The sequence below is a fragment of the Pyrus communis genome, chromosome 15 (genome assembly GCF_041283825.1).
Source record: "Pyrus communis isolate YQ-2024b chromosome 15, ASM4128382v1, whole genome shotgun sequence".
NCBI classification, from domain to species: domain Eukaryota; kingdom Viridiplantae; phylum Streptophyta; class Magnoliopsida; order Rosales; family Rosaceae; genus Pyrus; species Pyrus communis.
Genome location: NC_142579.1, coordinates 36,928,069 through 36,954,522, shown reverse-complemented (window position 1 = coordinate 36,954,522; position 26,454 = coordinate 36,928,069). Strand labels below are relative to the sequence as shown.

At 36.2% G+C, this 26,454-nt stretch overlaps 1 protein-coding gene and 1 pseudogene across 1 annotated transcript; both read left to right on the top strand.

Moving 5' to 3' along the window:
- The first annotated feature begins 52 nt into the window (after positions 1-52).
- LOC148690955 (UPF0481 protein At3g47200-like) lies at positions 53-13,464 on the top strand (annotated as a pseudogene).
- A 2,824-nt stretch (positions 13,465-16,288) lies between these two features.
- LOC148690954 (uncharacterized) lies at positions 16,289-26,383 on the top strand. Its single transcript, XM_088685056.1, has 11 exons — positions 16,289-16,383; positions 17,516-17,629; positions 17,718-17,945; positions 18,036-18,122; positions 18,258-18,347; positions 18,435-18,561; positions 24,571-24,671; positions 24,979-25,147; positions 25,278-25,399; positions 25,820-25,948; positions 26,117-26,383. Exons 2-11 carry the CDS (start codon positions 17,555-17,557, stop codon positions 26,381-26,383), a joined length of 1,395 nt encoding a protein of 464 aa, XP_088541182.1. The 5' UTR covers positions 16,289-16,383; positions 17,516-17,554.
- The last annotated feature ends 71 nt before the right edge of the window (positions 26,384-26,454 follow it).

Here is a 26,454-nt window from a genome sequence, read left to right as displayed (position 1 = left end):
TGTGTCTAATGAAATAATTGAATCAATGCAGATAACGATCTCAGGCTGTAAAATGGAAGAAATCGATGAAGCTCCACATGACATAGAGAAACCAAAAGGATCCATTCCTCGAGGAGTTGGATAACTTGTCTTCCCTGTCCACTTCGTGGTGTATCCATAGAGTTCCTAAGCGACTACGACAGGGAAATGAGGAAGCATATACACCTCAAGTCGTCTCTATAGGCCCACTTCACCATGTCGAGGAAAACTTAAAAGCCATGGAAGAGCACAAGAAAAGGTACCTGCAAGTTTTTCTAAGCCGAACCAGGGAAAGGATCAGCTTCTCTGATTATATAAAAATGATCAAGGACCAAGAGAGAAGGTTGCGAGGTTTTTATGCAGAATCCATCGAGTTTGCCAGTGATGAATTTGTAAGAATCGTTTTAGTGGATGCCACCTTCGTCATTAGGTTCTTATTGAGGTACTATTACATATACCTTCTAGGTGAAGATGATTACTCTCAAGGTGAAGATGATTACATATTTAACAACCCTGGGATGCTGTGGGATGTGCTTCCGGACTTGCAGTTGCTTGAAAATCAACTGCCATTCTTCATTCTTCAGGATCTTTTCACACGTTTTTCTTCTTCTTCCTCACATCAGCTGCCTTCGTTACTTAAAATTTCCTACTATTTTTTTGAAAGCGAAATTGATGGCGGGGGAAAGGACGAGAATTTTGCCAAAATACGTTCTTCTGGAGAAGAAGTACTACATTTTGTTGATCTGATAAGAATTCTATACCGACCGTTGGAACCAGAAAAGAAACCTAAAACCTGTTGGTATTCACAAGAGTTTACTAACTCAATACCAAAATATGTGGGTGATAAGTTTACAAACTCTATCACACCTCTCACTTTCACTCTCAATAAAATTTGACTAACAAATGGAGAAGGGATAGGAAATAACAAGCTTCCACGAAACACACTTTCTTGATATATGAAATAAAAGGCAGTTTACAAACTGATGAAAAAAAAGACAGAAGCTTACAAGCTTATGAACCTGAGAGAATACAATCAGAAAATGGGATTCGGATGATGCCTAAAGCCTAGCATGAAAGGCCTATTTATACAAAACAGAAATTAATAAACAATAAGACAACACATGCAATAAGAGATGGTGTTCCAGCCGTTCAAACACATGCAGCAACTTTGGATAGTTGGCACACACATGTCTTGCATCATTCCAGGTTGTAATCACAACCTTTCGGCTAGCACATGGAGGAAACTCTGTTGTCTTCCTGTTGGCAGCACACTTGTTGTCTTTCATCATCATTCGGCTGAACATGGAAGGAAACTTTAGTCTTTGTAGTTGCAGCATGTGTGGATACAACCTGTAAAGAAACTAGCAGCAACCTTTTACAACCTGTTTTTATTTGTATTTCCAACACGCCCCCTCAAATCAAAACGCCTTCATGCCTAGCATTTCACGTAATAACCGGAATGATTCAACTGGTAGTGGCTTAGTGAAGATGTCAGCCACTTGTTCCTTTGTGTGACAATAGACAAGCTCAATTGTCTTTTGCTTCACATGGTCCCTTAGAAAATGGAACCTGGTATCAATGTGCTTGCTCCTTCCATGTTGAACAGGATTCTTTGCAAGTTTGATTGCAGACACGTTATCCACATGAATCACAGTCGATTCTGATGCGGAAATTTATACGCACACAAATTAAACCCTCTTTTTATCAATTGTAGTATAAGTATAAGTAGGGATCGTTCTGGACCGGGGATTAGGAGGGATTGTTAATCACTTGGAAACTGACTCAAAAACGTAAAAACAATATAAAACACTAAACTAGACTCAAAGAATGCGAAACTAAACGTTAAAACACTAAGACAAACCAAAAGACTCAAAATGCTTTAAAAACACAAACTAAATTGATTTCTAACTAAATTGAACATTAAAGCAAAAGGGAGATTGAGGTTTGACAAAAATTGAAATAACGAAACAAGTTAATAAACTAGACAGAATGTAAATATGAAATTGATGAAATGGTGTTGAAGTTTTCCTTCTTCGTGCTAGAATATTTTTAGTATAATGGCACAAGTAAGGGTGTCGAATCCACAGGGACTAATTGGACCTAAACAACTACTTGTTTTGCAAAAACTCTATAAGAGAAATAAAACTAATCAATTTAGGCAGATTTGTTGTTGTAACTTGAAAGCACAAGAAAATGAAGTAGACACAAATAAATGAATCAACAACTAATGAAATGAGATAGCACAAATGGAGATGAAGCTAGAGATTCGATTTCACCATTGCTAAGCCAAGTCCATGCTTGTTAAGTCAGATTATACTCATCCCTCTACTTATTTCTTGGGTTTGTTTCACTTCGATATGATCAGCCATATGATGTGTGGACTTGATCAAATGTCCCTAATCATGAACCTAATTGTGATGTGCAAATTTGGTCCCTAATCAAGAACATGACACGCACAAGAAACTTTCATAAAACCAAAGGAAACACTCGGCAGGTTGTTTGCAAAGCATTCCCTTCATTCATTCACATATCCACCAAGAGTATGCATGATGTGTGCTTTACTCTTGGCTAAACAACCTGTGGTTAAATCAAATGGTGATCAAACATTAGAATCAACACACAAAGTCACAATTAAATCAGAGAATGAAACAAGAAATAGATGGATCAACTGAGCATTCTGAAATAACTACATGGCAATCTTGCAAGGCTACATCGAATCCCTAGAAAGAAATTAGTTACACTTCATGTTTACAGAATGTTTGACATAAAAAAACATACAACATGAATGAACATAGAATTAAGGAGAAGGAACCCTTGAAGCAAAACTGATGTCGAAATCCTTTAAGAGTTGCCTTCGGTGTTGGTGCTCCAAGTATGTTGTAAATGAAGGTGGAGAGGCTAAGGTTGAATGGTTTCTGCGAATGGGAGAGTGTATCTAATGGAATGAAGCCGAGAGGAAGTTCCTCATGGTACAAAACAAAGAGAATCAAAGAAACACCTAAACATTCCAACAACTCAAACTTGAATTGTATGAACGTTTAGGCCCTCTTATCTTCCTCTTCGTCGTAGCACAAGGTCTAAGGGATGTTGTTGGTGTGTTGAATGGATTGGGGAATTATGGAAATGGATGAGGAGTGGTGTTTGGATTATAAGGGAATGGGAGCTCACGGCAATGAGGGAAGATTGGATGTGTTTATGGTATCTTGTGTATGAAAATGAGATGTGTTTAGGTAATGGGAATGCAAGGGTATTTATAGGAGGAGTGGAGGTGTATATGGCTGTTTGTTTAAGGTGTTTGTGTGGAGGAATGATGGAAAAACAGCTAGGACAACATGTGAAAGCTGGAATTGCATGTGAAGATGCTGGAATTTCAATGTGAAGTGCACGGCATGGGTGTTTTGGTGCATGTGTTGGCTGTTTTGTTTGTTGGTTAAAGCTTGTGTTTGCATGTGAATGTTGTTTGTGTGAAGTGTGTGTGAATGCATGTGGATTAAAGAGTGAATGGTGGCTGAAATAATGATGGAAAACAGCTAGGAGAAGTATGGAATGCATGTGAAATGTAAAGGGAAAAGCTGGAAATGGCTAGGAAGGTCACGGCATAGACTTCTTTGGTGCAGAAATGGGTGTTGTTTGCATGTGAATTGAAGTTAGGGTGAATGATGATGAATGGATGTGGATTAAAGAATGAATGGTGGTGTAATGATGAAGTGTGATGGCTGAAAATGGCAAGCGAAATGCATGTGTTTGCACGGCAAAGAGGGAATGTTGGTGTTTTTGTGTTGGTTTGAATGGTTTAATTAATGGGAGTGCATGTTTGAATGATTAAAGTGCATGTGGGTGAATATGTGGCTGATTTATGAAAGGAATGCATGTGTTGATGAAGTGGAATGACAACTAGGTTATGAGGGGAATGCATGTGATGCATGGCAAGGTTTTAGAATGGGCTTAAAATAGGGTTGTTTTTTATGGAATGGATGGTTCTTTGCATGGCTATAAGGGAGAGAATAAGAGAGAATGGGCTAGGCCCTTTGTTGTATGTCCTAAATTGCATAAATGGCCTTCAATTTCGTCCATCCTTTTGGCTCCATGGATAAGCTATCCAATCCATGCCCAAAAATGCTCCAAATAGCCTCAAAATGCACTTTCTTGCTCCCTAAGCCCTTAGAACCTGAAAACACACAAAAGAAGCATAAAGAACTAAAATAACTAAAGAAACATAACGTAAATGTACGAGAACAAGCCATTTAAGTCGCATGAATATGCTCCTATCAGATTCCACTTGTGGATGACACACTGACTTCAACAGATTTCTTAACCAAATTGCCTCACACACGGTTGAGGCTACAGCAACGTACTCAGCTTCACACGATGACAAAGCAACAATTGATTGCTTCTTTGAAGTCCATGAGAAAGCTGTTGATCCTAGAAAAAACACATAGCCAGTTGTGCTTTTCCTTTCATCTTGGTCACCTCCCCAATCACTATCTGAATAACCAAATAATTTTGCATCTTCACCAAAATTATAAAATAGACCATAGTTTAGAGTACCTCTTATGTACCTCAAAATTCTCGTGGTGGCCCGCCAATGAGACTCCCTTGGTGTTTCCATGTATCGACTCACGAGTCCAACACCATAAACTATATCAGGTCTTGTGATTGTAAGGTACCTTAGGCTTCCAACCAAGCTTTTGTACACGGTTGAGTTTACAAACTCACCTTCTCCTTCCTTAGACAGCTTCAATCCAGTTGCAACTGGAGTGTTGACAATATTGCACTTGTCCATATTGAATTTCTCCAATATATCTCTCATGTACTTTTGTTGAGAAATGTAGATACCATCACTTCCTTGCTTCACTTCTATGCCAAGAAAGTATGACATTAATCCATTGTCAGTCATCTCGAATTCACTGAATATGGATTGCTTGAACTCACAGAACATTGCTTCATTATTTCCTGTAAACAACAAGTCATCTACATAGAGACAAATAATTAAGAACTCCCCTTTTGCACCATTCTTCATCTAAACTGAATGCTCGTATGGACATTTCTGAAATCCATTTTGGTGAAGGTAGTTGTCAATCCTTGAGTTCCAAGCTCGTGGTGCTTGCTTGAGGCCATACAAAGCCTTCTTCAAACGATACACCTTATCTTCTTTTCCCTGTACTTGGAAGCCTTCTGGTTGTTCCACGTACACTTCTTCCTCAAGAACTCCATTAAGGAAGGCTGACTTGACATCTAGTTGATAAATTTTCCATTTATGATGAGCGGCAAGAGAGATTAGTAATCTTACCGTGTCAAGTCTTGCAACTGGAGCATAGACTTCATCATAGTCCACTCCATACTTCTGTTTGTAGCCCTTTGCTACAAGCCTTGATTTGTATCGATCCACACTCCCATCTGCAGTGCGTTTGATCTTGTAAACCCACTTGACACCAATAGCCTTCTGATTTGGTGGGAGCTTTGTCAGCTCCCAAGTGTCATTCTTCTCGATGGCATGGATCTCTTCTTCCATGGCTTTCTTCCAACAATCTTCTTCCACAGCTTCATTGAATGAGAGAGGCTCGTGGTCTGCATACAAGCAGAAAAGGTTGGTTTCTTCTTCTTCTTCTTCTTGTCCATAAATCTCTGTGAGACTCCTTAACCTCACTGGAGTTGAGGAGCTGCTTTCCTCACTAGATGTAGGACCACTCCTTGCAATTCTGTGCACTGGAGTTGTTGTGATTGTTTGAGCAGGCTGTTGCTCAATCGGTGGTACAACTTCTGGTTCTTCAAAATCAGTGGAGACGATCTTCTCTTTACTGACTTCTTTGTTGTTCCACTTCCATGTCTCTTCCTCACTGAAGATGACATCTCTACTAACCACTAGTTTGCCAGTTAGTGGGTTGTAGAGCTTGTATGCCTTGGACTCTTCACTATAGCCCACAAACACACACTTCTCACCTCTATCATCAAGTTTCCTCCTCTTGGCTTCTGGAACTTGAGCATATGCAACACACCCAAAAATTCTTAGGTGTGTAACATTCGGCTTGTATCCACTCCAAGCCTCTTGTGGTGTCATCCTCTTGACACTCTTTGTTGGACATCGATTCAACAAATAAATCGAACAAGCTACAGCTTCTGCCCATAACTCTTTTGGCAAATTCTTCTCCTTAAGCATGGACCTTGTCATGTCAAGGATGGTTCGATTCTTTCTTTCGGCTATCCCATTTTGCTGTGGGGTATAGGCAGCAGTAAGTTGATGCCTAATTCCTTGCTCCTTACAGTATGCTTGGAAAGCATTGGAGGTGTACTCTCCACCTCTATCTGATCTCACAGCCACAAGCTTGTGGTTACTTTCAGCCTCTGTGAGTGCCTTGAACTCCTTGAAAATTTTTAAGGCAGCTGACTTCTCCTTGAGAAAATAGACCCAAGTCTTTCTACTGAAATCATCAATGAAGGTAATAAAATACCTATTACCTCCATAAGACATGGGATCCAATGGACCACATATATCTGTGTGCACCAACTGCAGTGGTGCCTTTGCTCTCCATGTATCACCAACAGGGAATGATAGTCGTGCTTGCTTGCCAAGCACACAACCTTCACATACTTGGCATGTGGCTTCAATCTGGGGTAGACCACGAACCATTCCTCCACTTGACAGCAACTTTAGGCCATTGAAATGAAGATGGCCAAATCGAAGATGCCATTTCCATGACTCATCTTCCATTACACCGATGTTGCAGCTTCCAATCTTTGTGTTCAAATTCAACGGAAACATCCGGTTCTTTGACATTCGAACACGTGCAATAAGCTTTCTCCTTGCATTCCTGAGAGTGAGAATCATGTTCTCCATATGTATAATGTACCCTTTCTGGAGCAGTTGACCAATGCTTAGAATGTTGCTCTTCATACCTGGTATGTAGTAGGTATCGGAGATGTATTCTTCTCTACCATCCTTCTGGATGATCTTGATCTTCCCTTTGCCTTCAACTGGCAACTTTGAGGAGTCACCAAGACTTACAGATCCATAGGCCCCATCTTTGAGTTCGGCAAAAAACTCCTTCTTTCCACACATGTGATTGCTTGCACCAGAGTCCAAATACCAAACATCTTGTTGGCTACTGGAATCATGGTGTGCTAGCAAGACTGTAAGTTCTTCATCAGTATTTCCACTTGATTCTGCCATGTTGACATGCTCACCATTTTTATGTGAACATTCATTGGCATAATGTCCATATTGCTTACAGTTGTGACACTGGATATGCGCATTTCCTCGAGTAGATCTCCACTCCTGAGACTGACCTTGATTTTGTGCATAGCCTCGACCTCTTCCTCGGGCTCGTCCTCGGCTACGGTTGGATGAGCTCCCACGACGTGAGTTCCACTGCCCACGACCTTTATTTGGTTTGTCAATATTCAACTTTGACTCCAAAGCTTGCTCTAGCGTTGTGGGGCTTGCATTCTTCTGAATGCGTTGCTCGTGAACTAGGAGGGATCCTAGTAGCTCCTCTGCACTCATCACCTCCAAATCCTTGGATTCCTCAATGGCAGTCACCACATGCTCAAACTTAGATGTGAGTGACCGGAGTATCTTCTCCACAACTCGTACTTCATCGAGTCTCTCGCCATTTCTCCTCATCTGATTTACTATCACAATGAGCCTTGAGTGATAGTCGGAGATGCTCTCTCCTTCATTCATGTGAGCAGTTTCAAAATCTGCTCGAAGTGACTGTAATCTCACTTTCTTGACCCGATCTACTCCTTTGTAGATTGTACTGAGTGTGTCCCATACTTGCTTGCTCGTTGTTGCTTCTGCAACCTTCTCGAACGTTGAATCTTCTAATCCTTGATAAAGAAGATACAACGCCTTCTGGTCCTTCTTTCGTAAATCCTTGTGAGTGTTCCTTTGATCTGCAGTATATGTGGCTTCTTGCTCGGCAGTGGGTACAACATACCCACTACTGACAACTTCCCATAGCTCCTGTGATCCAAACAATGCTTTGAATTGGATGCACCATCTTTCATAATTTTCTTTCTTCAATGTGGGAACTTGGAGTTGCACTAAGTTGGACGCCATAGCTACTGCACTTGCCAGAATGGTATTCTGGCTCTGATACCAATTGTTGGTATTCACAAGAGTTTACTAACTCAATACCAAAATATGTGGGTGATAAGTTTACAAACTCTATCACACCTCTCACTTTCACTCTCAATAAAATTTGACTAACAAATGGAGAAGGGATAGGAAATAACAAGCTTCCACGAAACACACTTTCTTGATATATGAAATAAAAGGCAGTTTACAAACTGATGAAAAAAAAGACAGAAGCTTACAAGCTTATGAACCTGAGAGAATACAATCAGAAAATGGGATTCGGATGATGCCTAAAGCCTGGCATGAAAGGCCTATTTATACAAAACAGAAATTAATAAACAATAAGACAACACATGCAATAAGAGATGGTGTTCCAGCCGTTCAAACACATGCAGCAACTTTGGATAGTTGGCACACACATGTCTTGCATCATTCCAGGTTGTAATCACAACCTTTCGGCTAGCACATGGAGGAAACTCTGCTGTCTTCCTGTTGGCAGCACACTTGTTGTCTTTCATCATCATTCGGCTGAACATGGAAGGAAACTTTAGTCTTTGTAGTTGCAGCATGTGTGGATACAACCTGTAAAGAAACTAGCAGCAACCTTTTACAACCTGTTTTTATTTGTATTTCCAACAAAACCAGAGACACACACAACATCACAGCCACACCCAACGTCACAGAGGTACACAGGCTGGAGTCAAGTTTGAGATAGGAAAAGGCAGCAGCTTATTTGACATAAAATTCTCTCGTGGGATCCTCGAGATTCCAAAGTTAAGAGTGGACGATACCACAGATCTGAAACTCAATAATCTCCTTGCTTTTGAACAATGCCATCACAGAGAGGAGGATTACCTAGCTAATTATGTTTTCCTTATGAAGCGTCTCGCCAAAACCCTAGAGGATGTGCAATTGCTTGTTGAGAAGGGAATTAATTATTGAAAATTGGCTAGGTGATAACCAGAAGATATCTACTTTGCTTCATGACCTTGGCACTAGGGTCATGGTTAGCAACCACTATCATGCCATTCTTAGTGAAGATCTGAAAATTTACCGCACAAATTGATGGAAAATTTCAACGTGTTCTTACAAACTTATGCTATCACGCCTTGGTTCATTATTTCTTCTGTTCCTGCTGTTATTCTCCTCATACTCACTCTCATACAAACTGTGTGCTCTATTAAATCTATTGCTTAAGCATCAACAACCGCAAGTCTCTCATTCTCCAGAGGATCTGCGAGTCTCCTTTGCTGTATCCTCTCTCCGAATCCTAGAAGTCTTGCTAGTCTTTAAGAGAGTACAGAGTTCGCATTTCAATCTCAGGTTTCCTTCAAGTGAGTGTGATAGATGTTCCAATATAATAAAGTATTGAAGAGTGTGATTTTATATTTAATTGGGAAACAGTGGCTACTTGTAATGACTTTCATTGGAGTGTGTGTTGACGACTTGTATTATGCCCTCTTTGTAAAAAACTGATAAAATACCGCAAACAGCCCTGGCACGAATGGATGGTAATTTTGAAACAAAAATATTTTAACACGCCTTGGGCCATTATTTCTGTTGTCGCTGCTGGTATTCTCCTCATACTCACTCTCATACAAACAGCGTGCTCTATTGAATCTGTCCCGCTCTAATAAATCTGTCCTTTAAGCATCAACAACCGTAAGTCTCTCCTTATCCGGAGGATCCGCAACTCTCTCCCTGGCCGTATCCTTAGAAGTCTAGCCTAGTCTTTGAGAGAGTACAGAGTTTTCATTTTAATCTAAGGTTTCCTTGAAGTGAGTATAATAAGATGTTCCAACAAAATAAAGTATTGAAGAGTGTGATTTTATATTTGATAGGGAAGCAGTGTCTACTTGCAACGGCTCTCATTGAAAATATTTGTTGTAAATAAAGGGAAGTGCTTTTTGCATACCCTTTTGTCCTCTTTTGTCTTATGCACTTCTATATTTTTTGGCCTCAGATGCAATCAACTGTGTGGAAATCACTTTCCTAAATTAATGCGTACGTAGCTACTTATGTCGTACCAATTTAATATTCATGGACCGATGCTTATGTCTTTGTATGTTTGAAGAAAAAGAAGAGTAATTGTATCATGTTTGTTGTTTTTTTTGCCACACCAAGTGAACATTTCCATTAAAATGTTGCTTTAAGCATCACTCGCAAGGATATGGAATTGCTTGTTCAAAAATGTAATTGTTGAGACTCAAAGCTTGACAGGGACTAACACACCTTATTAATCCGAGGAAGTAACTGTTCCGAAGTAATCTCTTTCCTGATCTTAGTAAAGACATCGATGCATAACGCAGAAGTGGAAGGCAATGTTGAAACAATACTCTTTCAATCTCCATGCTCTGTACTTTTTATTGTTGTGGTTGCTGCTGTCCTCGTGATCACTTCCATTCAAACAGTGTGTCTAATCTCTTTCTTTCGGCATCACCTGTTATTATTAAAGATTGATTTTAAAAATATTATCAAATTTTTAAATAATCAAATCTAAGACTTCTCACTTACAAATGAAGATGAATACCTAGTACTAAGTAAGATAGGGTCATAATTATTAAAAAAAAGTTATTTTATATTAACCTAAATTACCTTTAATATAAATTTCTCAATGAAAAGACATCATATATGACTTTCATTTTTCTCAAATTTAAAGATAAATGTGACATTGAATACGAAAAACAAAGAAATCCTTTGTTGATGTCATGCTCCAAATAGCAAAAGAATATTATGAAAATTGTCATTGTTGATTTTTGAAAGAGCGTAATTGAAGTGTTTTTTGCTGCAAAAAATCGAGGTAGAATATAGCATTTTTGTTGCAAGACTTCATTAAACTAGTTGATTCGTACATACAATCTTTTTACCATTTGGCGGGATTAACGAAAAGGTAGTGCTGGTAATTTATAAAGAAAACCATGTTTCTTAGAAAGATGTTAGCGACATTTGCATTTAATTTGGAAAGATAAACTTTTTAGTTTCTTTATCAAAATTAGAGGACGACATTATATTCAACGAGTGGAATTCAAAAGGAATTCTCTCATTGATGGCATGCTTGAAATAGCAATAGAATATCATAAAAAATCCCAATGTTAGTGATGAGTCGATATGATATTATATATTTTACTCTAATTTTAGTTATAATTTATTGGTTTTTTTGGAAGAATTTTGATGCTTTGAATTATATTTTCAATGTAGGACATTCGACTTTCTCTTGAGCAAAAAATAATCAAGCGAACAGATTTTGGAGTGATTCCCAATAGAAGGATGTTCGTGAATCTCTCAACTTGTTCGTATCAAAATTCTAAATTTTAATACCAGTTAGTTTTCTATATAGCATAAATTTAAGTATTTTTTGCTGCAAAAAGTCGAGGTAGATATATGTTTTTTTCTTTGTAAGACCTTCAATCTATTGAGTTATACATACAAATTTTTTACCATTTAACGGTACCAACAAATAAACAATACCAATGATTAACAAAGCGAACCAAAATTTTCAAAAAGAAGTTAGCGACCTTCGCATTAGATTGGAAAGATGAGCCTTTAAGGTCATCTCTTGAAAAAGTTAGAGGACGACTTATTTTATTCAGCGAGTGGAATTCAAAAAGGATGATGACATGCTTGAAAGTTTGAAAGAACAATAGAATATCATCGAAAATCTCAGCTTCATTGTTTGAAGGAGAATATTAAAGTGTATTTTCACTTAAAAACAGAAAAAGTCGGGGTAGATGATAAAAAAAAAATGAGAAATTTTATTTGAATCTTTTTACACACAACTTAAATTTTAAATATGAATTATCTTTTTTATCCTATTGCATAATTATAATCAAGTACAAGTTGAAATTAACTATAAAATTAAAATTTATCACTAAACCCACTCAATAACGAAACTCTATCATCACATCAAACCCTACTGTCATGCAATCTTTATCTTATGTTCATTTTAGCTAAAATTCTAAGAAGCTTTCATAGAGAAAAACATACTCTTCTTGACCGAAGGATAGTGATTTTGAAGTTTTGAATCCTCCAATCAAGGTATGAATCGATTAATGTATTTTTTTTTCTTTTGATTTTAATTTTTTGGTATTTAAGAACAAAATTAGCACCCTCACTATAAAATATTTTACATGAAAAATAATTAAATTTTATTTCTAAATATATTCATTTAGTGTTAGAAACGTTACATTTGATATTATACACACACACACACACACACACACACACTTATGGCTAAATTTTGTATCATATATTTTTATGTTTAGTACCCATTTTAATTTGCAGCCTTTTTTTTTTTTTTTAATTGTACCAATTTTCTTTTCAGTTTTAGTTTGTACACATATATTAATTTCTTTTTGTGTCCATATTTTTCAAACTTTTATTTTTACACATTTTTTAACCTTTTTTTTTCTGTACCAATAATTTATTGATAATGTACCTATTTCCCTTTAAAAATGATCCACTTTGTTATATGTAAAATATACCAGTTTTGTTTTTGTAAGTACCTATTTTTATGTAAAATATACCCATTTTTTAATGTAAGATGTATTTTTTTTTAAACTCTGAAATGAACCCATTGTTTTATTATATAAAATGTACCCATTGTTTTGTATATAATATGTACCAATTTTTTCATCTAAAATGTACCACCTTTTTTGTATAAAATGTACCAACTTTTTTGTATGTAAATTGTATCGTATAAAAATTACCAATTTTTTGTATGTAAAATGTCATTAATATAAGTAATGACAAATAATGGGTTTTATATAAATATAATTTATCTTAATGACAAATCATGTCATTAAGATAAATTATACTTTTTTATATAAGTATAATTTATTTTTTAATATTTTTAACCCAACAAATCATGGATTTTATTTAAAATCTTATTAATAAAAGTAACTACGAATATCAAATTTAATTTAAAATTATAATACCTACATAGAAATGCATTATTGTATTAATTTCAAGGACCCCAATCAAAAACTGAAAATTAACAAGGTTTCAATCAAAGAACGTTGATAAATAGGGACCGCATCCAAAATCACTCTAAAATAAATGTTCAATTTATAGCCTAGACTAGAGATGTAATTTTCTTGGCCTTTTGGCTGACAACTATAGCATCCCCATAGATTAGTATGGAAAGGGATCATCTCTGGATCCCTTTCCACCTAATCCACCAAATTCGTGATCTGAGCCGTTGAAATTTGATCCAACGATTACAGTTATTATAACTTTAAAGAGACCTCTTGTTGGTAGCCGTTGGATCAAATTTCAAAGATTCGGATCACGAACTTGGTGGATTAGGTAGAAGGAGATCAGGAGAGGATCCCTTTCCAATTAGTATGTACTTGCTTCTGGGAAAGCAGTGACTTTCTGATAAAAATACAGTCTCATGTGGAGAGCACACAACAAACTATCTTTATGCTTTCTAAACTGCACGTTGCCTATTTTGTATAACTTAACCACTGATTCATTGAATATAATTTATAAGCTCTAACTAATTAGCTTGAACTTGGAAAATGTAGAGCAAGGATCAAACATTAGTATTGAGAAGATACAATTTTTTAAACTTGACTCAATTGTATATCAGAATGACCATTATTGTATTATATCCAGTATTATATCCAGTATCACCATGTCCTTGCCTTTGTATTTCAGAATGACAAATATGAAGCAGAAAAACATTAAGCATGAGACAAATGTGAGAGATATTGTTCTCTTTAAGCTTTGAATAAGTTGTATAACATTGATTTTGGGTTTTTATTTCTGAATGAGTGTAAAGATAAATTTTATAAATTGAATTGGGTTTGTGAAGGTTATTTAGGTAGTGAGTTTGGGTTTAAAGAGATATTGATAGTTTAATTAAAAGTAATATGGGTGTAAAGAGTAAGTTGAGTGTAAGAAAATATTATATGGGTTCAAATAAAATTTTCCAAAAAAAAAATCATCTAAAAACATTATCATTAAACTGCCATGGAATTTTTACTTATTTTGTTATTGTAATAATTATTTGCCTCAGGTACTTTTGTTTGATAATTCTTACCCACCTGCCATCTTTATATCAGTTAACTTCCCCTTTTATTTTATTTTATGGTAATAAACTTTTATATTCTATAAATTTTAGAACTTCAAATAATTTTTAAATATTTGTGGCACCAAATTGTTGCACATGTCACCAGAACTTCAATAAAAATTTACATCATGAATCAAACTAACGAGCGATAGTTAATTTCAATTTTTTTTTTAAGGGACAACTGGTGGCAAGTTACAGTTATGCACTTTTTTCGGGGGTCGGAAAAACTTACAGAGACATTTCAACCTTCTACTGACCACAAGTCCAACTTTCAAAAATTACATTAATTGATTTTGAAATTCAGGAATCAAAATAATGAGTCATGTAAATTTCAAAGACTATTTATGATAAAAACGCCACTTATATATATGACATACCCCGACCCGAAATGTTCACTAAGACTCTGAATCGAGTTGTGCTGGCTGACACCTGGAATGTGACGAAGCCATAAAGTATAGTGATGTGGAAAATGTGAATAAATTTAAACCTAAAAGTACCTAAAGACAAGAGTGCGCTGTGAGCGGGAATGAACCCATTTCACACGCGACGTCAGAGCATAAGTAAAGTACAGTAGTGTGGGTAAGGATCATACCCTCAGTAGCCACCTGCACTAAGATTTACCAAGAATCCTCGTCGATGCGGACTTTCAACATCTAAACCTGGAGGGTGCAAAAACAAGGGTGAATGGGCCTGAAAATAAAGTTTTTAATAAAAACCTTTTGAAAACGTTATAACCCCTCGCCGTAAAACCCGTATAATTTTCCAGAAAATAATAATACATACGTATATAGAAATCATGATCGAGAGTAGTGAAAACCGAGTATATGCCATGTCAAGTATCTCAGCAATGAAATAAGTAAGTCATGTGAAATAAATCAATGTAAAATGATATGCCAACCGGAATCACATAACGTGACCTGTACGGCTGAACCTATAGCTCATTAACCAATTCCTGCACACGAGTCGAAACCACCTAATATGGTATGTAAGACAAACTGGGTGTAAATAAATGCACTCAAGTGCTACGATCACATGAAGGCTGTGTGAAGTATCACAAGTCACTTACGAGTCGGAACCACCTAATGTGGTCTATACAACAGGCTGGCACCTGCCTTGGATCCAAGGTGAGCGTGCGGTGCGGGAGGTGAACGATCACGTGAAGGCTGGCCCTGGCCTTGGGCGGAGCACTAACACCGGGATGCAGGATAATGAGCACTAAATGCATATGAACATAACCATACACACTGTAATCACTATCATCCCGGTGTCATGCACTAAAGTCAACACTTTGTCTCGAAGGGTATTTTCATAGAAACACTTTTTAAAATTATAAAAATCATAATAATTGGGGACGGGTCGTTACAATATAGGTTCATTTAGAAAGTGCTTTTAAATGATTGAAATAAAACATTTTAAAACCAATTTCTAATAAAAATGCAAGTTAATTATATAAAAACACTTGAAGTGTTTCATGCAAGAAGCACATAACTGACGTTTCTTGCAAAAAACACTTCAAATGATTTTGAAACCTAAAAATATTTTCTTTAAAATCGTTTTTAGTTATTTAAAAATACTTTCGAAATAAGTCAATAATAATATTGATACTTAATGTGTCAGCTTATATTCTGAATACACCAAAAAATTTATCGAGAAAGTGCATTTCTTTTGCTGAAGACCAATTGAAAATTTAACACCTGCATTGAACCGAAAAGGTGAAAAAAAATTCAACACCGGCCCAGGCCCAGGCAGCTATAACTTTTCTATTGGACCGCCATTCCAGTTTCCAGATTACACAACACAAAGAGGCAGTTAGCTACCCGCCACGCATTTCAAGAAATTCCACGGCCACGATTCTCCTCCGCACTCGATCCAACGGCCACTACATTCCTTTATTCCGCGCGACTTACCGTTAAATTAATTAGATTTCAACCACGCTAACCTCACCCGCGCACTGCACTAATCCCACCAACTACCTCGCAACGCGTAATCCCACGTTTAATTTCCCGCGGGTTTTTTTTTCGATTGGACGAGCTCGCGATCGAACAGTCACAGTCAGTGGCGGAAGACTCTTAAGTCGTGTCACGAAAACGAAAGTCGTCGTTTCGACGAAATTACCTATCACACTCTTCTACTCCTCAACAATTTTCAGTTCCAAATTGCTCTCAGCTTTTCTTCTCTCCTGTGCTTTCGCTTCCGGTGCACTCTGGGACTTGAGGTGGATTACATTCCTCTGATTAATTTTGTTCATATCGTTTTTTTTTTCTTCGAATTATTGATTGTAATTTTCTGATTAGTTGTAGTTTAATTTGCTGATTAAGTTTTGAGTGATGAATTTTTTGTCAATTTTGAGAGGTTTTATGAATCTGGTTTTGAATTTCAGTCGGAGAAATGAATTTTCATGAGAATTTGTGGTTGGTAGGAGTCAGGTGAATTTAGTAAAAGTTGTTTGAAGCTGCATCCTTAAATTTTGATTTTTTTTGTTGAATTACCGTTGTGAAAGAAGTTAACTTTGTATGAACACTAGAAAGGTTTGGTTTTGGTGAAGTTGTTTGAAGCTGCATCAATAAATTTCAAATCTTGTTGAATTATCGTTGTGAAAGAGATTACCTTTGTATGAGTGGCATCCAAAAATTACCATTGTATGCGCGTACATGTACAAGTTTCAATGAGAATATTGATGGGGATAAATCACAATGCCTCGCAAGGGGTAATGGGAGTTAATAACTATTTAGTAGGAGTGGTTGTGCTTATTGGGTTGTGTTAACTTTGAGCTTGTGTTCATGAGCTTGAAGTCGGTACATTGATCCTATAAGAACACTAGAACGGATTATTGGGGGAGAACGATATATGATCATCTTGATCGCTGACATACCTGCCTCTTTATGATATGTTCTTTGGCAACTAGTTCGCTCAGATATTTATTTGGCATATTCTTTTATTTTTCATATGAAGCCGTATATTTCACTTGAAAGAGGACTTCCATTTCGTTGTTTTATTAGCAATAATAACAAAGTCAAACAGGACTTACACATTTGAAACATCTCATAGTGGTTATTGCATAAGAATATATACAATGATTGTTTGAGTTGCTTGGAGTTTCAGCTCACTGAGTTTCAAATTTGAGATTTTTCATTTTCTTGAGCTTTCTTCCCCTTTAGCTTTTCCTCTTAACTGTTTCCTTATTTGGTTAAATTTAGGGTAGTCATCTCTGATTTTAGTTTTAGGACGTGGACATATTCTTGACTTCATTTTATGTTCTATTTCCCGACTGACCATATGTCGGTTTATTTGGATCTATTTTGTCTAAATCTGGCCATTTATTTTCCCTTCTCTTCCCCCAAGAAAAGATTTGTGAATTTAAACTACTCTTGAGTCCATTTACACCGATGGGATGGGGAAACATCTACAAAAGACGCATGAAAGTATGCACAGTTGCTTTTCTGATATACCTAGATTACAAGGTAAATTTCATTCATTTCCTTTCACTCTTAGGCTGCCTATTTTATATAAAATACCCCTTTAACATATTTTTCTTATAAATCATTGAAGGCGCTGCAGCAAAGAGAGAAATGGACTAACAAAACTAAAACAGATGCTTTATGGGAAAATGCTCATAAGCGAAATGCTAAACGTGTTCTCAGTTTGATAGTGGAGTTGGAAGGTTTGTGGGTGAAATTTGGGCAGTATCTGTCTACACGGGCAGATGTACTTCCTGAGGCATACATATGCCTTCTCAAGCAATTACAGGACTCTCTTCCTCCTCGTCCTTTGGAAGAGGTTTGTCTTTATAGATTTTGAAAGTTATAATATCAATATACAATTATCATCTGCGACGTCATTTGCTAACTGACAATTTCATTTACACAGGTTTGTCAAACTATACAGAAAGAGTTGGGGAAGTCAATGAATGAGTTGTTCTTAGATTTTGTGGATGTTCCTTTGGCAACAGCATCAGTAAGATTTTTAGACTCTTGGGTCTTGGAAGTAGAGTGAACAAATATAACCACTTAGCTAAGATTCATTGCTAATGATACTCTGATTCTAGAAAAAAAGGTTTATCTAATTGGTTTCCCATTCTAATTTATGCAGATAGCACAAGTCCACCGTGCCACCCTGCTCAAGGGGCGGGAAGTAGTTGTTAAAGTTCAACATGAGGGCATCAAGAGAATTATATTGGAGGTTTGTCTTGCTTGGCTTTTGAGATTCGGGTTTTATAAATTAAAAAGGGGTCACTAAATTATTCTCGGACATTCTTTTGTTTTGCAGGACTTGAAGAATGCAAAGTCAATTGTTGACTGGATAGCATGGGCAGAGCCTCAGTACAATTTTAATCCTATGATGGATGAATGGTGCAAAGAATCTCCCAAAGAACTTGACTTCAATCATGAAGCTGGTATAATTAACTGTCATCCTTACTTCTAAATTTTGTTTTACTGCTGAAATCTTATACCTTTTTAGTTTGGCAACCTTGATGACTATTTGTATTACAGGTCTGTTCATTTTGTCTACTTTATTGATTTTGTTTATGTACTCTCTGTTTCTGTAGAGAACACCAGAACAGTGGCTAAAAATCTTGGCTGCGATACCAAATGTGATGATAACACACGTGTGGATCGAGTGGATGTCTTGATTCCAGACGTTATTCAGGTACTATCTGTTCCTTTCTTCTAATATATATGACTTTGCAAGCACAATTTCATTTAACTAAGAGTAATATGAGCAATTGTTCATATAAAAATCTAAAGATGACGTATAGTCCACCATTTCAGCTGTTAGTGCTGCTATTATCCTCATACTCACTCTCATACAGACAGCGTGCTCTATTAAATCTGTCCTTTAAGGATCAACAACCGCAAGTCTCTCCCTCGCCGTATCCTTAGAAGTCTAGCCTCGTCTTTGAGAGAGTACAGAGTTTTCATTTCAATCTCAGGTTTCCTTCAAGTGAGTGTAATAAGATGATCCAACAAAATAAAGTATTGAAGAGTGTGATTTTATATTTAATAGGGAAGCAGTGTCTACTTGTAATGGCTTTCATTGAAAATGTGTGTCATAAATAAAGGGAAGTGATTTTTGCAGTCGTTTTTGTCCTCTGTACTTCTATATTTTCTAGCCTTAGATGCAACCAAATCGTGCAGAAATCACTTTCCTAAAGTAATGCGTACATAGCCACTTATGTCGTACTAATTTAATGTTCATGGACCTATGCTTATGTCTTTGTATGTGAAGAAAAAGAAGAGTAATTGTATCATGTTTGTTGTTTTTTTGCCACACCATGTGAACATTTCCATTTAAATGTTGCTTTAAGCATCACTCGCAAGGATATGGAATTGCTTGTTCAAAAATGTAATTGTTGAAACTCAAAGCTTGACAGGGAGGAAGTAACTGTTCCGAGGAAGTAACTGTTCCGATGAAATCTCTTTACTGATCTTAGTAAAGACATCAATGCATAACGCAGAAGTGGAAGGCAATGTTGAAACAATACTCTTTCATTCTCCATGCTCTACTTTTTATTCTTTGTGGTTGCTGCAGTCATCGTGATAACTTCCATTCAAACGGTGTGTCTAATCTCTTTTTTGGCATCACCTGTTGTTATCATTAAAGATTGGTTATAAAAATATTATCAAATCTTCAAATAATCGAACTTAATATACCTTTCTTACAAGTGAAGAGGAATACCTAGAACTAAGCAATATAGGGTCATAAATATTAAAAAAAAGTTTTTTTTTATATTAACCTAAATTACCTTTAATATAGGAGTGTGATATCTACACACTCTTTTTTATTTCTTCCACACCTTTTTAGTTTTCGACTGTCGGATCGAATGAATTGAAGAAGATCAACGGATCTAAATTAACAAGGAACGTGTGAGAAGTAAAAAATAATGTGTGGATAGCACACCTCTTGATATAAAGGCTAATAGATGATATAAATTCTTCAATGAAAAGACAACATATATGAAGTCTTTCATTTTTCTCAAATTTGAAATAAACGTGACATTGAAGAAGAAAAACAAAGAAATCCTTTGTTGGTGTCATGCTCAAAATAGCAAAAAGAATATTATAAAAACTATCACCGTCGATTTCTGAAAAGGCATAATTAAAGTGTTTCCTGCCTCAAAAAGTCGAAGTAGAATATGGTCCGTAGAATATAGCATTTTTGTTGCAAGAACTTCATTAAACTAGTTGATTCGTACATACAATTTTTTTTACCATTGGGCCATATTAATGAAAAGGTAGTGCTGGTAACTCTTTAGCTAAATTAGAGGATGACTTTTATATTCAACAAGGTTTTAATGGGCGGCGGGCTAAGGCCTAGCGCTTAGATAAATTTGAGTAAGTTTATTATATTTTATGCGAATAAGATTATGCTTATATTTAAAATATATATACTTTCATCATAAACTACAAAATAGAATGACATACATATTATGAAGTATTGAAATATAATAAAAACATTGGAAATAAGGATATAATGCATGTTTATTTAAGTATGCAATACGTCTCTTACAATTTATTGAAAAAAATAAAATGCAAAAGGAAAGTTATCTATTTTCTAAGTAAGTTGTGACATAAGCGGGTGCCTAAGCGGGTCTGGATGGGCTAGGCAGGTGCCTAGGCGGTCTAGACAAGCGCCTCACCAAGTCTAGGAGCCATTTCTTAATTTTCAAAAGCCTAGGCATTAATTCGGACGATAGCCAACCGCCTAAGTGGGACCTAAGCGGTGCTAGGCATGAATTTTTAGAACAGTGATATTCAACTAATGGAATTCAAAAGGAATTCTCTGTTGATGGCATGCTTGAAATAACAATAGAATATCATAAAAAATCTCATTGTTAGTGATGAGTCTATATTATATTATATATTATACAAATTTTTGACCATTTGACAAATACTAACAAATAAACAGTACCAATGATTAATAAAGCGAACCAAATTTTCCAAACAGATATTAGCGACCTTTACATCAGATTAGAAAGATAAGGAAAATGATCCGGCGATAAGGAAAAGGATCCTCGTCGGATTCTTTTTCTAGAATCCTAGGCATTTCATGATTGGATTGTTCATAGTATAACATGCAATTAGTTTATGTTAGGTATTATTTATATTTAATTTTAAATTTTAAAATAATTTTTGACCACAGGATGTACAATGAACGATCATGATCACAAAATTCTTAAAATTCATAGAAAAAGAATTCGACGATGATCATTTTCCCAAAGATAAGCCTTTTAGGTCACCTCTTGATAAAGTTAAAGGTCGACTATTTTATTTAACGAGTGGAATTCAAAAAAAATAAAACTAATGAAAATGATTTAAAAATTTTAAGTTTTAATGATAATGACAAAATAAATGATAAAATGAATAGTACCAAGATTTATAGTTTTTCGTTAAAATGAACAGTACCGTGAATTTTTCGTTAAAATTTCTTTCAAAAAAAGATGATGACATGCCTGAATTGATGTATAGCATGTCAGCTTGTATCTTGAATACACTAAAAAATTGTTTGAGAAGGTGCCTTTTTTTTTGGCTGAAGACCAATTGAAAATTCAACACCTGCATTGAACCGAAAAGGTTAAAAAAATTCAACACCGGCCTAGGCCCAGGCGGCTATAACTTTTCTATTGGACCGCCATTCCAGTTTCAAGATTACAAAATACAAAGAGGCGGTTAGCTACGCGCCACGCATTTCAAGAAATTCCAACGGCCACGATTCTCCTCCGCACTCGATCCAACGGCCACTACATTCCTTTATTCCGCGAGACTTATCGTTAAATTAATTAGATTTCAACCGCGCTAACCTCACCCACGCACTGCACTAATCCCACCAACTACCTCGCGACGCGTAATCCCACGTTTCAATTTCCCGCGGTTTTTTTTTTTTTTTTTCCCGATTGGACGAGCTCACGATCGACAGTCACAGGCAGTGGCGGAAGACTCTTATGTCGCGTCACAAAAACGACAGTCGTCGTTTCAACGAAATTACCTATCAGTCTCTTCTTCTCCTCAACAATTTTCAGTTCCAAATTGCTCTCAGCTTTTCTTCTCTCCTCTGCTTTCGCATCCGGAGCTCTCTGGGACTTGAGGTGGATTACATTCCTCTGATTTAATTTCGTTTTTTTTTTCTTCGAATTATTGATTGTAATTTGCCAATTAGTTGTAGTTTAATTTGCTGATTAAGTTTTGAGTGATGAATTTTTTGGCCGCGAAGTAATTTAATAGCTCGAAAATTTTGAGAGGTTTTATGAATTAAGTTTTGAATTTCAGTCAGAGAAATGAATTTTCACGAGAATTTGTGGTTGGCAGGAGTCAGATGAATTTAGTAAAAGGTGTCTGAAGCTGCATCCCTGAATTTCCAGTTTTTGTTGAATTACCATTGTGAAAGAAGTTAACTTTGTATGAACAATTGAAAGGTTTGGTTTTGGTGAAGTTGTTTGGGGCTGCATCAATAAATTTCAAATCTTATTGAATTATCATTGTGAAAGAAATTACCTTTGTATGAGTGGCATCCAAAAATTACCATTGTATGCGCGTACATGTACAAGTTTCAAGGGAGGATATTGATGGGGATAAATCACAATGCCTCGCAAGCGGCAATGGGAGTTAAGAACTATTTAGTAGGAGTGGTTGTGCTAACTTTGAGCTTATGTTCATGAGTTTGAAGTCGATGCATTGATCCTATAAGAACACTAGAACGGATTATTGGGGGAAAACAGTATATGATCATCTTGATCGCTGACATACCCGCCTCTTTATGATATGTTCTTTCGCAACTAGTTTGCTCGGATATTTATTTGGCATATTCTTTTATTTTTCATATGAAGCCATATACTTCACTTGAAAAGGACTTCCATTTCGTTGTTTTATTAGCAATAATAACATAGTCAAACAGGACTTGCACATTTGAAACATCTCATAGTGGTTATTGCATAAGAATTTATACAATGATTGCTTGAGTTGCTTGGAGTTTCAGCTCACTTAGTTTCAAATTTGAGACTTTTCATTTTCTTGAGCTTTCTTCCCCCTTTACCTTTTCCTATTAACTGTTCAAATCTTCCTTGTTTAGTTAAATCTAGGGTAGTCATCTCTGATTTTAGTTTTAGGTTGTGGACATATTCTTGACTTCATTTTGTGTTCTATTTTACTGACCATGTGTCGGTTTCTTTGGATCCTTTTTGCCTACAATCTGACCATTTATTTCCCCTTATATTTCCTTCTCTTCCCCCAGGCAAATATTTGTGAATTTAAACTACTCTTGAGTCCAATTACAACGATGGGATGGGGAAACATCTACAAAAGACGCATGAAAGTGTGCACAGTTGCTTTTCTGATATACCTAGATTATAAGGTAAATTTCATTCATTTCCTTTCACTTATAGTCTGCCTATTTATATACAATACCCTTTTAACTTATTTTTCTTACAAATAATTGAAGGCTCTGCAGCAAAGAGAGAAATGGACTAACAAAACTAAAACAGATGCTTTATGGGAAAATGCTCATAAGCGAAATGCTAAACGTGTTCTCAGTTTGATAGTGGAGTTGGAAGGTTTGTGGGTGAAACTTGGGCAGTATCTGTCTACACGGGCAGATGTACTTCCTGAGCCATACATATGCCTTCTCAAGCAATTACAGGACTCTCTTCCTCCTCGTCCTTTGGAAGAGGTTTGTCTTTATAGATTTTGAAAGTTATAATATCAATATACAATTATCATCTGCGACGTCATTTGCCAACTGACAATTTCATTTACACAGGTTTGTCAAACTATACAGAAAGAGTTGGGGAAGTCAATGAATGAGTTGTTCTTAGATTTTGTGGATGTTCCTTTGGCAACAGCCTCAGTAAGATTTTTTGACTCTTGGGTCTTGGAAGTAGAGTGAACAAATATAACCATTTAGCTAAGATTCATTGCTAATGATACTCTGATTCTAGAAAAAAAAAGGTTTATCTAATTGGTTTCCCATTCTAATTTATGCAGATAGCACAAGTCCACCGTGCCACCCTGCTCAACGGGCGGGAAGTAGTTGTTAAAGTTCAACATGAGGGCATCAAGACAATTATATTGGAGGTTTGTCTTGCTTGGCTTTTGAGATTCGGGTTTTATAAATTAAAAAGGGTTCGCTAAATTCTTCTCGGACATACTTTTGTTTTGCAGGACTTGAAGAATGCAAAGTCAATTGTTGACTGGATAGCATGGGCAGAGCCTCAGTACAATTTTAATCTCCCAGAGAACTTGACTTCAATCATGAAGCTGGTATAATTAACTGTCATCCTTACTTCTAAATTTTGTTTTACTGCTGAAATCTTATACCTTTTTAGTTTGGCAACCTTGATGACTATTTGTATTACAGGTTTGTTCATTTTGTCTACTTTATTGATTTGTTTATGTACTCTCTGTTTCTGTAGAGAACACCAGAACAGTGGCTAAAAATCTTGGCTGCGATACCAAATGTGATGATAACACACGTGCCGATCTAGTGGATGTCTTGATTCCAGACGTTATTCAGGTACTATCTGTTCCTTTCTTCTAATATATATGACTTTGCAAGCACAATTTCATTTAACTAAGAGTAATATGAGCAATTGTTCATATAAAAATCTAAAGATGACGTATGGTGGAATATAGTGGGGTTTAGTGATATTAACAGAAAAAAAAGTGGTTTTAGTGAGTAAAAACTGAAAAAGGAGGTATATAGGGACTCCTTTATTCCCGATCTTTACTGGTGGTTGATCTAATTCATTTCTTTAACTATAGATGCTGTCTTTCCTGTTTTGTACACATTTCTCATTTACCATCCTGCTGCTTTTGTTTAGTCAACAGAGAAAGTCCTCATTTCAGAGTTTATGGATGGTATTCGTATAAATGACATAGAAGCGCTGGAAGAATTTCGTGTTGACAAACAAAAGGTTGTTGAAGAAATCACACGTGCATATGCCCATCAAATATATGTTGATGGTTTTTTTAATGGAGACCCTCATCCTGGTATCACTCTTCCCACCCCATCCGTTTTTATTATTTTTCACCTATTTTTTGTTTAGAACAAGTGAATTCACGACTCAACAAGTTTTGTGAGGTATTACATGGTTTACTAATCCTTGAGTCTTTTTGGCAGGAAACTTTCTTGTGAGCAAGGAACCTCCATATCGTCCTATTTTGCTTGATTTTGGGCTTACAAATAAATTATCAAGCTCTTTTAAAAAAGCACTTGCAAAGATGTTCTTGGCATCTACCGAGGTATGTACAAACTGTTATCAATTTTTTTTCTCGAAAAACAAACTGTTATTAGTTTTGATATCATTTGGTTACTTGATGTTAAGAATTTTAGGTGAGTAGGCTCAATGATTGAAAAGATTGACCTTGGAGTATCCTAAGGTTTCGGAGCCCTCATGAATTGCTCTCCATGGAATGCAACGACTAGTAGTGCTATGTAAAATTTTACTTTCTTACCTTTCCGTTTAGATGTCGAGGATCATCTTTGTCAAGCAAATAAGAGCACTGTAATGAGTAATAGCAATGGTTTTTTAAGTGATGACGGTAATATTGTTTGTCAGACTAAATGAAGTGTACTGTAATTGTAAACAGGGAACAATCTGCATTCACTTAAATTAATTGACAGTACTTCTTTGATTATTACATTGCAATGCTTTGTCACAGGGGGACCATGTTGCTCTATTGTCTGCTTTTGCAGAAATGGGACTTAAGTTGCGCCTTGATATTCCAGAGCAGGCAATGGAAATAACAAGTGTATTATTCCGAAGTACAACACCTGCCAAAGAGTCTCATGTAAATATGCATTAATGTGTATGTTTATCCACTTTGGACTGGTTAGATTGGTTCTATTTTTCCGACGACAGAAGTCCTATTCTATTCAGTTTGTCTTCCTATCCTATATGTTTAGTATCAATATAAAAAATCCTGTTCAGTTTATTATTAGCTTATGATCTTCCTTAGGAAACAATGAAATCTTTGGCGCATCAAAGAGCAAAAAGCATGAAGGTTATACACGAAAAGATGCAACCTAACCAGAAGGAGGCTAAACGCTTTAATCCTGTAAGTTCATGCATAATGTCCTCCTACCACTGTGCTTCTCTGCTATGTTTATTGATTAATTTCATCTATGCTAAAGTAAGAATTCCTTTATTAGTTGATGCATTCCCTGGTGATATTGTAATCTTTTCACGAGTTTTCAATTCCATCTTCTTCGCGGTGTATCTATAGAGTTCCTAAGTATTGGAAGAACTAGCCGTCCTACAGCCGTCAAGCCGTCCTACAGCCGTCCTACCTTGTCC

Coding starts and splice junctions, on each gene's coding strand:
- LOC148690954 (XM_088685056.1), top strand. CDS start 17,555: ATGGGATGGGGAAACATCTACAAAAGACGCATGAAAGTATGCACAGTT. Junction 17,630..17,717: donor TGATATACCTAGATTACAAG/GTAAATTTCATT, acceptor AAATCATTGAAG/GCGCTGCAGCAAAGAGAGAA. Junction 25,400..25,819: donor TGTTCTTGGCATCTACCGAG/GTATGTACAAAC, acceptor GCTTTGTCACAG/GGGGACCATGTTGCTCTATT.